The sequence below is a fragment of the Aspergillus japonicus genome, assembly GCF_003184785.1.
Source record: "Aspergillus japonicus CBS 114.51 unplaced genomic scaffold BO86scaffold_1, whole genome shotgun sequence".
Lineage (NCBI taxonomy): Eukaryota > Fungi > Ascomycota > Eurotiomycetes > Eurotiales > Aspergillaceae > Aspergillus > Aspergillus japonicus.
Genome location: NW_020291638.1, coordinates 717,746 through 734,215, shown reverse-complemented (window position 1 = coordinate 734,215; position 16,470 = coordinate 717,746). Strand labels below are relative to the sequence as shown.

The window sequence follows — 16,470 nt, the reverse complement described above, 5'->3', positions numbered from 1 at the left end:
AACAGAGAAAGGGGAAGCGGGTGGTCTGGGAAAGAAAGCCGCAATGGATCCCTCGGACCGAACCAAGAACCCAATTTACTGGATTACTGAAGACTATCGCGGTGAGAGTTGCGGATCCATCGAGAGTCGGCGAGACAGTGGAACTGGAACTGGAACATGATCAGAAAGAGAGACCCGCCGCCGCCGAATCCCCTCCAGAAGCTCCGCCCGCCCGCCCTGCTGATTGGTGCGGCACAGCAGGAGCCGAGGCTCATCGCTCTCTCGGAGGTTAGAGTATCGTAGTATAATCTCATTATCTCTCGGGAATTTTTGTTGAATTTTCGAGGCTGAAAAGGATGGGGAATGGTAGTTTGAAATAATGAGAGTCGATGGAGGAGTTGAGGTCGCTAAAGTACCGTAGTGATTGTGAATGGAAATGTTTAGCTGTTTTGCAGTCACAAAGTCACTGGACCGTGGCTTGTCTGTAGTACAGGCACAGTCCAGTACAACCCACATGTCAACCCTCTTGTACTGGACTGTACACAATGAGCTTCTCGCTCCATTCATTCCACCCCCGACAATCAGTACTATTATTCCACCGTCATTGAGTCCCTCTCAATGCCTTTGATGCATTGTACGACATCCCTTGAAATTCTTATGGGCCGGTCAGAATTTAAACGACACCTCGAACGGTGCCTTGCCCCTTCCCCCTGCAAGGTGATTCGCGCTTCTCTGCGGGAAGTGTGACTAGCAACCTCGCTCTGCACAATCACATTGACTCTCATCAGAGCGATGGAGCTACAATGGTTACATTGCATTCATGACCCTGTCAAGGCTGCCAGGGGCATTATGCTAGGCCGGCAAGATGCTCGCCCAGCTCTTTTTGTGGCAGGGGCAATCATCGTGCCCCTTGACAGTCCGCGCCTGCATGCCAGAGCGATTGTTCATCTCGGCTTCCAGCTCGCCCACACGCGCGCCTTATCCCTCGTTTCGTTCTTCCTATGGCACTCACGATGGCCGTTTGGAGTTCTATCTCGCTCCTTTTGATCCTGCCAGTCGTTCTGGGCTCGTCTGACCCTACCTCGGCAGCAATTGATGACTACGATGTCCTGCAATACATCAATCCTCTCATTGGAAGTGCTAATGGAGGTATGTCCCGCCAGCCTTCCCTTTTCTGTCTTGTGAGCATCGTTCTGACAATATCAATTCAGGAAATGTCTTTGCAGGCGCGACAATTCCCTATGGCATGGCCAAAGCCGTAGCCGATACAGATTCGCAAAACAATCAAGGGGGCTTTGCGTTCGACGGGAGTCGTATCACCGGCTTCTCCAGTCTGCACGACTCAGGCACCGGCGGCCAACCCTCTCTCGGGAACTTTCCTCTTTTTCCTTATACAACGTGCCAGAATGACGACGTCAATGGCTGCGTCTACCCGAAGAAGGAGCGAAAGACGGCCTATGACCCCGCTTCTGTCAAATCAAGTCCGGGATATTTTGGCTTGACAATGAGCTCTGGGATTCAGGTGGATATGACTACGACTCATCATGTGTCTCTGTTCCGGTTCCGGTTTCCCACCAATGTATCATCGAGTCCTCTCATCTTGTTGGATCTTTCGGACTTGTCCGACACGCGCCAAGATAATGGGACTATTGCCGTCGATACTACGACAGGACGCATGACTGGCCATGCACGATTCTTACCAAGCTTTGGAAGTGGCTCTTATGTGCCATACTTCTGTGCTGACTACCAGAGCGCAGCTGAGCTTCGAGACACTGGTATCTTTGTAGATGCGCGGGCTAGTAGTGATGTCAAGAATCTAACAATCTCGCGCAGCATCAATGGCTACCCTCTGCCGGTATGTAGCTTCAGCTACTATTGTGTTCCTTATTGACCAGTTTTAGGGCGGTGCTTTTGTACGCTTCAAGGCAGCCTCTGAAATCACAGTCCAAGCCCGCGTGGGCCTAAGTTTTATCAGTAGTGAGCAGGCTTGTCAAAATGCAGAGACTGAATTGCCCAATTTTGACTTCGATAAGACCCGTGCGGCAGCCGTGGATAAGTGGACAGAGAAGATGGCACCAATCAGGGTATCCAGAAACGGGGTGAACGCATCTACCTTGACCAACTTCTACAGTGGGATCTACAGGACCATGGTCAATCCTCAAGATTACACCGGAGAGAATCCGTTATGGGAAAGTGAGGAGCCATACTTTGACTCTTTCTACTGGTAAGCAAGTCGTTGTGGCATTGGTTTCTCTTCTAACGTGTGCAGCCTTTGGGATTCCTTCCGATCTCAGCTTCCATTCCTGACAATATTTGATCCTGCATCGTTGACTCGGATGGTTCGTTCCCTGATTGATACGCAACGACATCTTGGATGGCTACCGGACTGTCGCATGTCACTCTGCAAAGGTATGTACCGATGGGATGAGACGCAATCGGTGCTAATTGAATTGCAGGCTACACGCAGGGAGGCTCCAATGCAGATGTTGTGCTTGCAGATGCATATGTCAAGAACATCAGCAACGGGATTGACTGGGAAGACGGGTATGCAGCGGTGCAGAAAGATGCGGAAGAAGAGCCGTTTGATTGGTCCAACGAAGGCCGGGGAGGGTTGCAGAGCTGGAAGGCACTGAACTACATCCCCGTGGAGGACTTTGACTACATTGGCTTCGGAACCCTGACAAGAAGTATATCCCGCACGCTAGAATACGCCTACAATGACTTCACCATCGCACAAATGGCTCGAGGGATGGGCAAGACGAGCGATGCGGAAAAGTTCGAAAGGACTGCAAGATATTGGCAGAATCTCTTCCGTGCAGATCAGACCTCATTTCTCAACGGCACGGATACTGGATTCAAGGGCTTCTTCCAGCCGAAATACTTGAACGGCACATGGGGATACCAGGTTCGTATACCTACAACACGCCACTATGACACAATCGCCAATAGCCTCTCGAAGTGGCAGACTAATACCTGGCTTAGGACCCATTAACATGTTCTAACATCGACACAAGCGGCCGATCCTGCTCCCTGCAGAACAACGCCGCGGAGACCTTTGAATCCAGCATCTGGGAATATCAATTGTTCGTCAAACTCTCGCTTTGAATATTTGCCTCAACGGATCCACAAGCACTAACACGAACCACGACTCAGCTTCGTCCCCCACGACATGTCCACCCTCATTACCCTCCTCGGCGGCCCCGACGCCTTCACTCGCCGCCTCGACTATCTCCACGACCGCGGCATCACCTACATCGGCAATGAGCCCGCCTTCCTGACCGTCTTCCAGTACCATTATGCCGGCCGGCCGGGCAAATCCACCGCGCGCGCCCACACCTACATCCCGGCCTTCTTCAACCCGACGCCCACGGGCCTGCCGGGCAACGACGACTCGGGTGCCATGGGATCGTTCGTGGCCATGACGATGATGGGCCTGTTCCCTAATCCTGGCCAGAACGTGTATCTAATCACGGCCCCGTTCTTTGAGAGCGTCAACATCACCTCCCCGCTCACGAGCAAGACGGCCCGCGTGCGCACGGTGGGCTTCGATCCGAGCTACCAGGCGGTATACATCCAGTCGGCGACGTTGGATGGACAACCGTACACGAAAAGCTACGTGGGGCATGATTTCTTCACCGAGGGGAGGGAATTGGTTCTCTGGCTGGGAAGGAATGAGAGTTCTTGGGGCCAGAGAGTCGGGGATTTGCCGCCTTCGCTGGGGACGGAGGGGGATGCGACGTTGAACTTTAGGTTTGGGTAGAGGGTCGGTCTCTCTCTCTTCTTTTGTGTGGCAATAGGCACAGTAAATCGGTACAGTGCACAGGAGGTAGGCTAGAAGTGTTTGGGAGGTCAGGGTGGCGTGAAAATGGTGTGTAGGTGACAACGAAGTTACCCAGATGTAGGACTAATCAAGCTTGGAAGAAGGACTTTCTGCTAATACTACCGTGGAATACTACTACTACCACCATCACCACCACCACCAACATCACTGAACTGAATACCCGAGGAAAACAAGCCATAAAGATTGCTATTTTCTGCTCGAGGGCTGACTTGGCATACCTCTCGGAGTTTTCTCATGAACCTATATCTATATGCTTCTATCATGTCAAACTTCAACTAGAAGCAAACATCTACCAACTTGTTCATTTCCGTATCGGCCTCCTCCCAGTCCGGACCGATCTTGGCAATATCGTCCGCCGATAGGCCGCGGCGGAGATTCGCCATGTCGCTGAATTCCTCGACGGAGCGCACTCCGCCGAGCAGGAGCACCCCGAAGATGCCTAGGATGGCGTCCTTGGCGCTTTTGGCCGACACTACCTCGTAAATACTGTCGGCCAGCATGGCCGTGTCGCCGATCATGGTGATAATATCGGCCAACCCCGCGAGGCTCTCCGAGATGACGTCGATCTCGCCGAGGAACGGCACGACCAGGAACAGCGCTCCGATGATCTCCTCGATCAGCTCCTTCTTCTGCGCCTCCTCGTACTGGGTCGCGATCGCCTCAATCTGGGCCATGTTCTGCACGGCCTGCACGAGGGTGAACACGGCGGTCGACACGCTCAGCACGATGTCATCCAGGGACCCGCCCCACGCGCCGGAGCTGATCAGGATCCGCGTGAGGGTCAGCGTCTCGGTCAGGTTCTGGATGTTGGGCAACGTCGTCTGAATGATGGTGGCCGGGTCAGCGACCACCAGATCCGTTGCGGCCACGGGGTAGCCCTTCCAGGTGTAGGTCTGCTCGTGGCAGATCGAGCCCGTGAGGGTGTTCGTCGCCGTGGGGGAGCAGTAGTTCTGGATGACGCGTTCGCCGAGCTGCACCCAGCTCGACTGCAGCCCGTAGTCGCTCAACAGCATGTCCCACCACCCCGTCGCATTCACCAGATCGTAGTAGATGACGCTGTTGACGTCCACGTCGTCCGCGGTCTGCGGGACCTGGTACGGACAGCTCGTGGTGGAGATGTTCGTGATCCCGCCCGCACTGTACGTGCACTCGAAGTAGGCGTTCCCCGCGCCCCCCGCCGCCATCAGCGTATCCAGCGTGTTCGGCACCTCCTCCTTGACGAAGCTGACATAGTCTTCGAACTTATCATGGTAGCTGCCGTTCATCTGGGTGTAATTTGCCAGGGTGTCGTCTAGCATACTCGACAAGACACCGATAAGATAGTAGTTCACACAGCTGGCGTTGTAGCTTGCGGCAGCGGTGGACAGGTCGTTGAAGCTGGTGAACGAGACGCTGTAGTCGCAACCAGTGTAAGACTCCTCGTCACACACGGCACGCGTGTCCGTCCCATCGTCCGCACAAACTAGATCGTCGTCATCGTCATCACCATCCCCGGTGCCGGTCGTGGTTGCATCGTCCAAACATGTAGGCGACGGACAGTATCCTCGCTCGCAGGCAAAGTCGCACAACCCACTGTCAGAGCCGCTTCCGCTGTAGAATCCGTAGATGCTGGTGTTCGCGACAGGGGGCACATTCAAGGGCCCCGTGGACGTGCAAGTGCAATTGTGGATAGGGCAGAATCCATAGTTGCAGGCGTAACTGCAGAGCCCGGCGAGATCTCCCTCCCCTTGTCCCGCGGTACAGGTGGCCGGGGTAAATGGCGAGGCGGTGGTAACGGTCAGGGCTACTTCGGTTGTCCCGCAAGCCGCAGGCGGGCAATACCCGTAATTGCAGGCGAAGGCACAAAGCCCACTGTAATCCGCCGTCTCCCCCGCGATGGGATATCCTACCACTCCCAGACTCTTGGGCAGCTCCGGCTGCGGGCCCATCTTCTTACACAGACACGCCCCAACGGGGCAATACCCCAGACTACAGGTAAACGCACAGAGTCCGTCGAAGTTTCCCGTCCCCCACCCCTCGATACACACGGCGTCCAAGAGCGAGTATGTTGGCTTGGCATCAATCGTGGCCGAGGCCATGGCACTCCCCACCCAGGCATTCCAATTCTCGATATTTGTGCTGCTTGAGCACCCGATCACGATGTCCGCTCCCGTGAAACTAGCAATAGTGGCCCCGTTGCGCGAGATTGCAACCTCGACCGCGCCTGCTTGGACAGAGAAGCTCACAAATCCATGGTACATACCTGCACCCCCGCTGGGAGTGCTGTTCCATTGTGCACCCATGTCCTCGCCACCAATCGTTACGGTGATGTCCGCCGTTGATCCGAGCAATGCAGAAAAGAAGACCTTGTTCTGTCCGATCTCATAGGGCCAGTACTCCAGCTGCAGCTGGCTGGCAGTGTTGCCCGTGGTTCCGCCGTCAGACGCGCACTCTCCCCCGACATTGCGCCGATACCACGCCTGGACTCCCTCCTGCGTGATGCTTGAGATGTTCTGCTTATACGTGTCAGCCAACCAAGGGAGGAACACCCGCCAGCCGTCGTGTGGCATGTCCAGCACATAGTTGTAGGGGGCCTCGCCGGTGCCGAATGCCGTGTACGTCGAGTCGGCAAGGGCTGACCCGGAAGCTTGAATAGGCCCAATGTAGTGGGACTCGCCGAAGTCGTTCCACGATATGATCTCAATGAACTCGGGCGCCAGGTACATCGCTTGTTCCCAGCGGTCGTACCAAAGATCGTCGCCCCGCCAGAGCCAGTTCTTGTTGTATCCAGGCATGTTGGTAAAGAACCACGGAGAGACCGGCATCATGTATGGTTTGCCGTCCAAGAAGTCAATATACGAGGCATCAGTATACGTGTTCATGTTATTGGGGCCGTACGGCCACGCTGCCCAGCTGAACAGCCCGTCCGCGACACCGTCCGCGAGCCCCGCCGCTGCCTCTGCCCCAACTGAGGACCAGTCCGGAACAAAGAAGCACCCCGTCTGCTCTTTGATTGAGACCCAGTCGGCCGCGTTGTCCGGGCCCTCGAAGGTGCTGACGAGGGGCTTGCCGGCATGCTGGAAATACGCCCCAGTCTGCGCGTAGGTAGAAATCATGCTGACCACGTCGGACTCGGCCCATGCCCCGTTCCCGGCGTAGTCAAAGCTGAAGAACAGGCTGAAGCCCACGTTCTCAGCTGCCAAGAAGGCATTGGCAACAGACCCGGTGTTGGTGGCATCCCCGACCGCAATGTTCAGAGCAAAGGCATCGAGGTTGGCCTCGTTGGCCAGCGTCATTTCGTTCTCCCAGTCGTCCACGGTATATTGCAAGGTATTTGATACCATGAAGTGGGCGAAGACAGCCCGAGCCTGGACTTGGAGCGATGCCAGGCATAGTGAAAGAATGAATTGTAAGAGAATCAGCATCGTGGCGAAAGAAAGTTGAGAGGAACACAGAAAGAGAGCGACTGAAAGCAGAAAAGACGTTCCAGAATGTATGAAAGTTGGATGGAAAGAGAGGACATAGCAAGAAGCTATAACAAAAAACGAAGGAAGCATGTCTTTCAAAGGGCCATTTTACCTTCTCTCATATATATAGTCCCTTCCGCTTACCATCTCATAGATCTTCACCAAACAATCCACAGTCCACAGCCCACGATCCACCCCCTTTCACCTGTCGAGTGCGAGTCAGCAATATTGAAGCCATGTATTTATCGTGACTCTAAGCCCCAATACAGCTGTAATACGGTAATACCCGATATAAAAACACTGACCACTAGCGTGCGGGTTGCCGTTGTTTCCGGTGGCTTTGGTGAACGACCTGGAACACTATATTACCTACATCCGGCTTTAGCTTCTCACGCCGTCTCGGAGTCAGTCTCCATTCTCCTCCATCCCTTTCTGCTCTCTCTGCATTGAACCCGTGTGTCTCGGCCACTGCAGCCTGAGCCACACCCACCGTACAATCAATGTCTTCCATTCAATTGGACAATACCGGGAATGGCCAGCTACAGGTTCCCGGCTTCCATGATATCCCGGTGGATTATGAGCTACCCTCCGATCGATGCTTTGCGCACGGCGCTCTACCGAATTGGACTGGGAGCCGAGGTCGAGCAACCCGTTTGACCCAACCTGAGGTTCTCATGCTACGCATCATGGAGATGCTGACAGAGCGGCAGAACTGGGAAATCGATGTGTTTGACGAAAGCATTGCCCAGAAATGGTACGAGGAGATGCTCATTCAATCCCAAGCCCAGTCGGGACAGGAGGAGGAGAAAGCTGGGAATATGAGTGTTGACATGGACCTCGTAACCTCAAAGACATGGAACTGGTGCATTTCGGAGCTACGCGATAAAGCTGTCACATACCGCGAAAACGGTTATATTCTCACCTTCAATGCTGATTCGGGGGTCTGCAAGTCGGCCGTCCTTGTCAACGAGAGCTTGCAGAGAGAACTCCAAGAAGCTTTCCAGCCACTCATGGGTGAATGTGTTGATCATAAGAAATCTGGCCAACATGACCTGGTGGACCCCGATATGTACATGCTGGTCTATGGTCGCACTGCCGTTCTCAGCCAAGGAGGTCAAGTCACCATGACTGCGGCCGATCTGTCATATCCTACCACCAGCTCCAATGTTCACGTCGCGCCCATGCCTCAGCACCCCATTGATACGTGGACAAGACAACATGGACACCCACCACATGACGACAGACTCAGATCCCTGTATCGCTGGTCCCACCAATTTCAGTGGTTGCCGTGCGACGTGGAATTTGTTGGTTCGGAGGGCACTGACGTGCGAATCACTTCCTACATCAACAACCTTCATCCACGCAACAAGAAGGCCTATGGTGCCATTGAAAAGCTAATCTCCGCCTGCCTAGAACCATGGAATGATGTTCTGATCAAGGAGCCTGTCAGTCGATTCCCACTCCGTATCAGAACATATGGATTCCAAAAGACCAGGCTCAATGCTCAGTACGACAGAATCAAGTCAGAAAATTGGGACTGGCACCGGCCTGACCGGCACTGGCCAGGGCAGACCTGGGCCATGCATTGCGCGAAGATCAAGCAATATCTTGCAATTCCTGAGCCCGACCCAAAATATCGGATTATTGACGATGACCCATCTGATCCAGTATATCCTGAGGATTTACTGAGCTCCATGGCGCCAGAGATGTGGGAGTCTGTGGAACGAGTGGTCAAGGTCGTGCAAGAGAAATGGGTCCGACTTCACACTTTCCAGTATCCCGAACCTGGCATCTCATACTCTTATGATGAGTGGAAACTAGGCAGAACAGCGAAGCCGATTGTTGATATAAGGAAGGCTTCTAGAGAGGTCTTCGAGGACCCCCCTCCATCACCCCCTGATCACCAGTATCAATCAGTCTCTTTGCAGAACCAGTTTCGCAGCCAGGGATTGCAAGTAATAGTGCGTGTTAGCAGTATTGAACTGAATGCGGAGAGCCCAAACTTCCCTGGAGATGACGATTACCATGTTGATGGACTCCTGAATGAACACGTGGTCGCCACAGCACGATACTACTACGATGTGGAAAATATCACTGGGGCGCGCATCTCCTTCCAACAAGAGGTCGACCTGGACGCGTTCGAGATTACGCTGGAGCCTCATGCGATGCAAAAGATTTTTGGTCTGCCCCGGACGGACGAAGACCCAGCCAACTATGGTGGCCCCCCTCCGAAGCTACAGACTCTGGGATCGGTGACTGCCACCCGCCAGGGATGTTTTCTAGCCTGGCCCAATACCTTAAGATACCGGACACTACCTTTTTCACTCCAAAACTCTGATCTCCCTGGCCATCAACGCTTTATTACCATATGGCTGGTGGACCCGCACTACCGCATCTGCTCTTCCCGCAATGTACCAGCACAACAGCATACCTGGTGGAGAGAGGACGCAGAGTTCGACCACTTGAGCAACCATTTTCGATTGCCACAGGAGTTAAGAGATCTCATTATGCGGAAAACAGGAGATTGGCCGATGGGGTTCGACGAGGCGGCGAGGTTCAAGAAGCAGTCGGCTCTAGAGCGTGAACGTGCCATCTGCGCGCAGTCCCAAGGGGTGGATCTACATGACTTTTGGTGGCCCATTCAGCTTGGGGAGCAAAGTTGATTATGCGTGGCCATATTTTGTCCCTCTTCGGATCCAGACCTACGCGGAACTTTAGCCCTAATTGGTCCCGGGCTTGGTTTCCCTATGCAGCTAGAGGACTAAGGCTCAGCTCAGGGGCATAACGCTAGTCACTAAATAGTAGTAGGTTGTGCCACGTCGATTGTACAAAACCCTTCTTTCTTGATGCGAGAACGAGCTGCAACTTCTCACTAATAACCTATAACTACTCCTAGTGGACGGTTTGCCGACTTGAACCCGCCAATACATGGACACTATTCGGCACAGTACAGTACATGCATACATCATGCACCAAGACCGCAAGACCCTCAATTTGAACATCCTGTCTCCATTACTGTCGCCTTCTCATCATAGAGCAACGCCCATTCTCGATGCCTCCTGTAGCTGGGAAACTCTTTCTTGGACGGGGTCGTTTCGGTCCACGCCATGAACTTTGCTAATTGGTCTGCGTCCCCACCGGCCATACCTTCGTAATCCAAATCCAGAAATTCGATCGCGCGGCTTTCGCTGTCGGTTTGGTCGGTTCCCAGCGTTCGCGTGATGGCTTCAAGGTCGACATCTTTGAATTCGGCTATGAACGCCTTGGTGCGCTCGCCCGTCAAGGGGTCCGCCATCACATCCCCAACCATATCCGTCAGGCGCGCGGCCTGCGCCCACCGCAACGCTGTGGTGCATTTCTGAACCAGGTCCGCTGACGGAACCACCGCGCGGGCGGCCTGGACCTTGTCCACGATGGCCGTGATCATGACGGACCAGGGTTTGTTTTTCCCCGTGATGATGTTGTCGGCGACCAGTTGCTTGTAATCATAATTCCAGTTCTCGATGATATCTTGCGCCGTGTTGTAGACGTTCGGAGACGTGGTGTCCCCCAACGCGGTGGGTGTCAGCTCTGCGGCTGCGTCTTCTTTCATAATCGACTGGACAAAGGCCACAAAGCTGCAGTCGGCCCCTATGCATCTCTGGCCGATCGTTTGCGTCCACGGGACCCCGTCTGCTGCGGCCCGGGCGGCCGCCGCAGCGTCAATTTGGTAGGCATAATAGAAGAATAGTGCCTCATATGCACTCGACACCGGCGCGCAGTGCATGGTTCGGATGAAAACAAAAAGTGTGAGGATGGTGTTTATGAACTTCATCTTTTGCACGGTGGATTAAACGACTGTCAGGAGCCTGATGATGACACCAAACCAATCTCTGTTGAGGTGGTACTTTGTTTGCTGTCCAAGTGATCAGTCGTGTTGGATTCTTTCTCATTTCTTCCCAAATGGTATTATTATATGTATATATGCCTCCTGATCATACGCCCCCTTCGTCGGCAGAACCCCCTCCCAAGGGTCGTCTTTGCCATACCGGACCATTGGCCCCTAGCGCCGCCGGTTTATTGATCTACGGGGTCTCGCAAATTTGTACCTGATAGTGCGAAGGGACCGGACTGTCAATAGACTCGATAGTGGCAGGTCGATTCGCCCTTAGAGTCTCCACTATGTGGGACAGGGTAAATGCTTAAGCCTTATGGAGCCCTAGCGCACCGCCCGAACCCTATCACTAGGCAATCTGCAATCTCCGACAGTAGAAGCGTTAAGCCCCGACGGCCGATGTCCGAGTTCGCTATGCGCATAGTGGTATTTGTCCTCCTTGAAACCGCATCGTGACGAACAAGAACACCCCAGAACGAAGGGGCCATGTCTGTATATTACTTGCTTTCAGATACAAGTATGCTCCCGAAAGCCTGTATGATGACTCTCCATTCAGCCCTCCCCGGGCATATGGGTAAACCCCCTATTCCTCGTGATCACAAGACCATCCACGTTATTAAGTGGACGGGTAAGCATCGAAGAACCGAAAAGAAAAGTGAAAAATATCATTTCCCCCCTGCCGCTGAAGGCTCTAGGAATTGTAGCCCCCCCGACGAAAACAACAACACAACACTCACCTCCACCCACCGCCAACAAAACCGAGCCTCACCCAATCAACCAACCAACAATGCACTTCCCCATCCAGCTCTCTCATTTCACCCTGCTCGCATGCTGGTTCACCATCGCGGCGACAACAACAACAACCACAACCCTCACTGACAGCGCGTCACCCTCCTCCTCCTCCTCCTCCTCCTCCTCCCCAAGCAGCATCGGTTCCCCCAACACGATTGCCTTCTTCAGCAGTGCAGCACTGACGTTTGGCTCCGGATTCGCCGATGCCAGCGCCTGCGCGGCCAAATGTGCCACGGTGAGTCGCTGCGAAGCGTGGCTGTTTAGCAGCAGTGGTGGTGACGGCCGCTGTGAGCTCTTCAGCCGGCCCCCGGTGGCCACCGCGCCAAGTCCCGGCTTTGTGTATGGCACCAACGCGAGGGGGCGGACGACCACTGATTCAGCTTCTTCGCCCGGGGTGATGGCTGTCGTCGCGACGGCTTCGTCTTCGGTTCGGGCGGCGGCCATGTTCTCTTCTTCTTCTTGTTCTTCTTCTTCTTCTTCTTCTTCTTCTTCTTCTTCTTCTTCTTCTTCTTCTTCTTCTTCTTCTTCTTCTGCTTCTTCTGCAACGCCGGTAAGATGGCAGGCATCCTTCATTTGATCCATCTTTCTTTTGGCCCCCTTCCATGAAATAAATCACAGAATTAACACGGATCTAGAGCGCTGGCTACAAGGCCTCGGCTGTAGCAGCACCGCACTTGACCCTGCGCAAGCGCCATACTCATGGACACCACCATGATCATCATCATCAACATTAAGGAAGATTTTTGCTGATGAGTAGGGGGGGGGGAACTGTGGAAGCATGAAGTGGGAAAGATAATCACGAAAGTCAAGAACAGGGTCCAAAAAAAGGCAGATGGCAAGAAGGTTGGATCAGGATCAAATTATCGGAGCCCTCTCGAAAAAGGAGTCAGAATATATAGTTCCCCGCCATCCGACCCGCGGAGATGGAGGCTGGGTGGGCAGTATCGAGGCTCTTGCGCTCTGGTTGAGACAAGCAAGAAGTAGGGGGTCGCTGGTCTGGGTAGGTGCTTGGCTTGGGATATATTCAATACCACCAGTATCTTAGTTCTAGCCCTCGAACCTGTAACATGAAGTACTAAAGAACAAGGTGCTGGCTGTATTGAAGTCAAGTAGATCGATGTTCATTATGCATTCCCGGCTGTCAATTAATGCATAGGTAGCTTACAAATCATGCATAAAAATCAAGTCAACTTTCAAGCAAAGTACGTAGAGAGGGCCTTAACTCTGCCACCAGTCTTTTTTTGCTCACAAAGATTTATTTTAAACCTTTGCGCAAGTGGTTACATTTCTTTTTGGCATCATTAATCAATGCTTTACATTGTCTTGCAAAGACACTGCATACACTCATAGCAGATAAGCCTCTCCCTTACCCTTCGTAAGGGTTGAATCATACCGCATCTTGGGTCGCAGGAAACTCCATCCCCCGAACCCTCTTTCAAAAAGGAACATGCAGACCCAAGGATGATAGCCAAAACACCCCATGCAAACATTAAAGAAAAGAGTATAGTTCGTCATTCTGTCTTCATGCCCCTCGCCCGCCGCCCCAGGAAAGAAGATACATACACAAAAAGGAGTGGAAAAAAAAAGTGGGGAATGGCACATCATTTCAACATTACCCATATAAATCGGAAGAAAACCCCCACAAAACAGCCTGGATATGTGGGAGAGGGGTGGCGGCTGGTGAATCAGGTCGTAACCCACTCAAGGGTTGAAGTAGCTTGAACAAATAAAGGTTCATGTTAGGTTGGGTTCTGCATTTCCGCATCTCTGCATCTTTGCATCCGCTTTCTGCTCTATTTTTACAAGCCTGTGTCCGCACATGAGAATGGACTCCCGACTGTTCCTTCTCGGTAGCTGATGATCACACTTTCGATGGAGGCCTGTTTGAATGTTAGTTTTTCTTCTGCGGAGAATAGGCGTGATGGGTGATGAACTGCGCGGTTCCAAGGACGGGGCAAAGGAGGGACGAGAAAAAAAAAGGGGGAGGCAGGAGGATATGAACCTACATAAGTACCCGGTCCCAAGAAGAACAGCCCCGCGAGAATCAACCCGACATTCACAAAGAAACCCAACCAGCCCTTCCACCCTCGATTCTTATAGAACCCCGGCCCGAATTCCTCGCGGCGCATGCGCAGGTACGCCGTGCCCCAGAAGATGAACCCGAAGAACGAATCGAACAGGGCGCTCATGATGGATTCGAGGTCGGAGAAGAAGGGGATGACCTCGGCGATGATGAAGGCGGCGATCCACAGACAACACAGAATCCCGGCCCAGGCGGCCCAGCCGACGACGGTGTGGTTGCCCTTGTGGCGGGTGCCGTCGAAGAGGCGGAAGAAGAGGAAGCGAGCAGAGACGGAGGCGTACAAGACACCCAGAAACACGAGGGTCGGGATCATAAAAGAGAAGGAGACCTTCTTGTAGGTCTCGTTGCCAAGGGAGCCAAATGCGGGGGAGGTAATGTATTGATTACCGGTGTAGGCGTACACGATGGCGCCGACGAGGGAGAAGACGATGATCTCAGCGATGGTGACGGCGGTGACGGACTTCCAGAAGTCCTTGGGCTCGCGCATCTCAGCGATGAAGCTCGGAAGCGTGATCTGGCCGATGAAGGTGTAACTGATGTTGAGGAACGCGCTGACGCCCGAGACGAAGGTGGTACCGGCCACAGGCACAGCGGTCACAATGGGGTCGCCCTTGGCCGGAGTGTAGCCGGCCGGGTGGTCTTCGATGGCGGAGAAGATCAGGGCGAGCATCACCGAAATGAAAGTGGTGAACGCGGAGAGGGTGGCCACTTTGGAGAGCGCATCGAAGGTCCGCGGGAGGGAGCAAACGAACGAGATGACCGCCGTCACGACGGAGAAGACGATTGTACAGGCTCCATGTCCGGTGATCGTGTTAAGATATTCTGCACCAACGAGGCAATGAAGGCCCTAGTGCTAGTTAGTTTTCAAATCTGGGAATTTGCCATGCGACATTTCTCTACCTGAATGAAGGTATTGTTCAGCAGGAACATGACAGCCGTCAAGTACCAGACCACCTTCGAGTCCCAGAAAATCATCTGCCCGATGTCGCACACATCACGTACGTGCGGATGCCGCAGACAGAAACGCCTAAATATGTGAGCGATAACCTGCGGCGCGCTTCAGTTTATGGAACGTACCAAATGATCAACGAGGTATACAGCACAGTCATTGCAATAAACACTGTCAGGATCAACCCAGGTACTAACCCCAGAACGGAGTAGGACCAGGGGAAGGACATGATGGCCAGACAGATATACTCGGAGAAGAGCAGCGCCGCCGTCTAGGAATCAGGGCTCATATTAGCACGAGTCTTCACTTCCCAGCTATAGCTTTGCGGCCACGCACCTTTTGCCAACTACATGTGCGATATTTGATCGAGTTCTCTGCCTCCAGTTGGATTTGTCTGCCCACTTCCCCTTCGGAGTCCGAGCTGGAGCCGGGCTGTAATTTCTGGCTCTCGAGGTCCGCATGTTTCGTCTCGTCGGTCAGACTGTGCTCGGGGACAGAGGAGCGGCCCGTGGGGTCGGGGACGGTGGACTCCGCCATTTTATGGAGCGGACAAGCCGCTGGTGTAGGGAGTGAGCGAGGATGGAAGCTGAAAATAGGAGGGAAACCTTCGGAGGCATGTACTGCGCTTTGAGGGGAAGAGGCTGGTTGTTGGGCAAATGCTTAGTCGGGGGCATCAGCACATGGGTAGAGTGTGGGGAAACTTACCTTAGACTGAGAAGAATAACTGACTGACTCAGTCAGTGACTGACATGCAATGGAAACAGCACTCTTATGAGGAACTGAAAGCCAGAAGGAAGTTGTCAGAGTGTGGGAAGTAGAGATTGCGCAGGAAAGATGAAAGAGCTGAGCAGCTGAAATCTTTCCACCCACTGACAGGCAAACGGACAGAAAGACAGACAAGAGAGTGCGCCGATCCCCCCGGGTGAAGGCTAGGCTAGCCCCGAAGGAACAGGCAGAAAGTTCCCAAGCAGTCAATCAATGAGCAAAGAGATGAAAGAAAGACTGGTTGCAATCTCCGATCCTAACTAAGGTTGTTCCCTGTTCGGATTGCGCAGCGACGGACTCGGAAGTTCTGCTTTCATGAGATGACGTAGCAGCCCATCCGGCGGAACAACGACAATATACTGCAGTATGTATGGCTGAACATTGGCAATTGGGTTCCATAGTAGGGTTTGGAACTGTTGAGGATTGTTATAGTAATAACATTCGCTGTAATTGGCCTGAGTATATCGAGTAACAAGAACTTCCAGCAACGGTTTCTCTTCTCCATAGTGCTCAAACTACAGTACTCGGTACAGTTTCCTCCCCGCCCGCCGCACTCGGCAATTCCCCGCTCCACACCAGTTGTCGGACGCTCTCTGGGGCGGATGGACCCGATCAATGTCGATTTCCTTCTTAGTCTGCCCTCCGCCCCGCATTCGGCCGGTTGACATTCCACTGGCATTGCTCGTGCAGAGATATTAATTTATGCTTGATTCGCAATCTCAATACTTCTTCTGCTGCAAC

General features: G+C 53.4%; 6 protein-coding genes across 6 annotated transcripts; 2 read left to right on the top strand and 4 right to left on the bottom strand.

Moving 5' to 3' along the window:
* Nucleotides 1-992: 992 nt before the first annotated feature.
* On the top strand, nt 993-3,839 carry BO86DRAFT_405514 (glycoside hydrolase family 92 protein; the record flags this gene model as incomplete). The annotated part of the gene is made up of 7 exons (XM_025674100.1): nt 993-1,128; nt 1,191-1,834; nt 1,881-2,203; nt 2,249-2,388; nt 2,436-2,884; nt 2,962-3,062; nt 3,133-3,839. The coding sequence occupies 7 exons, from the start codon at nt 993-995 to the stop codon at nt 3,737-3,739; spliced, it is 2,400 nt and encodes a 799-aa protein (XP_025533398.1). The 3' UTR covers nt 3,740-3,839.
* A 256-nt stretch (nt 3,840-4,095) lies between these two features.
* On the bottom strand, nt 4,096-7,143 carry BO86DRAFT_300109 (glycoside hydrolase family 71 protein; the record flags this gene model as incomplete). Its single annotated transcript, XM_025667444.1, has 1 exon — nt 4,096-7,143. The coding sequence occupies one exon, from the start codon at nt 7,141-7,143 to the stop codon at nt 4,096-4,098; it is 3,048 nt and encodes a 1,015-aa protein (XP_025533397.1).
* Nucleotides 7,144-7,683: 540 nt separating this feature from the next.
* BO86DRAFT_351321 (DUF4246 domain-containing protein) lies at nt 7,684-9,929 on the top strand (the record flags this gene model as incomplete). The annotated part of the gene is made up of 1 exon (XM_025669426.1): nt 7,684-9,929. Exon 1 carries the CDS (start codon nt 7,767-7,769, stop codon nt 9,927-9,929), a length of 2,163 nt encoding a protein of 720 aa, XP_025533396.1. The 5' UTR covers nt 7,684-7,766.
* Nucleotides 9,930-10,162: 233 nt separating this feature from the next.
* BO86DRAFT_327880 (uncharacterized protein) lies at nt 10,163-11,080 on the bottom strand (the record flags this gene model as incomplete). Its single annotated transcript, XM_025668621.1, has 1 exon — nt 10,163-11,080. One exon carries the CDS (start codon nt 11,078-11,080, stop codon nt 10,256-10,258), a length of 825 nt encoding a protein of 274 aa, XP_025533395.1. The 3' UTR covers nt 10,163-10,255.
* Nucleotides 11,081-11,950: 870 nt separating this feature from the next.
* Nucleotides 11,951-12,514, bottom strand: BO86DRAFT_394297 (uncharacterized protein; the record flags this gene model as incomplete). Its single annotated transcript, XM_025673188.1, has 1 exon — nt 11,951-12,514. One exon carries the CDS (start codon nt 12,512-12,514, stop codon nt 11,951-11,953), a length of 564 nt encoding a protein of 187 aa, XP_025533394.1.
* A 1,127-nt stretch (nt 12,515-13,641) lies between these two features.
* On the bottom strand, nt 13,642-15,803 carry BO86DRAFT_4470 (putative neutral amino acid permease). Its single transcript, XM_025676557.1, has 6 exons — nt 15,670-15,803; nt 15,301-15,605; nt 15,119-15,235; nt 14,916-15,062; nt 13,939-14,862; nt 13,642-13,812 (listed from the first exon to the last, which is right to left on the bottom strand). Exons 2-6 carry the CDS (start codon nt 15,499-15,501, stop codon nt 13,732-13,734), a joined length of 1,470 nt encoding a protein of 489 aa, XP_025533393.1. The 5' UTR covers nt 15,502-15,605; nt 15,670-15,803; the 3' UTR covers nt 13,642-13,731.
* Nucleotides 15,804-16,470: the final 667 nt, after the last annotated feature.

Excerpts from the sequence above, each read along its gene's own strand:
- BO86DRAFT_4470 (XM_025676557.1), bottom strand. The coding sequence starts at position 15,501 with ATGGCGGAGTCCACCGTCCCCGACCCCACGGGCCGCTCCTCTGTCCCC. Across the intron at positions 15,236-15,300 it reads GCACATGTAGTTGGCAAAAG|ACGGCGGCGCTGCTCTTCTC; the intron begins GTGCGTGGCCGC and ends CCTGATTCCTAG. Across the intron at positions 15,063-15,118 it reads CAGTGTTTATTGCAATGACT|GTTATCGCTCACATATTTAG; the intron begins GTGCTGTATACC and ends AGCGCGCCGCAG.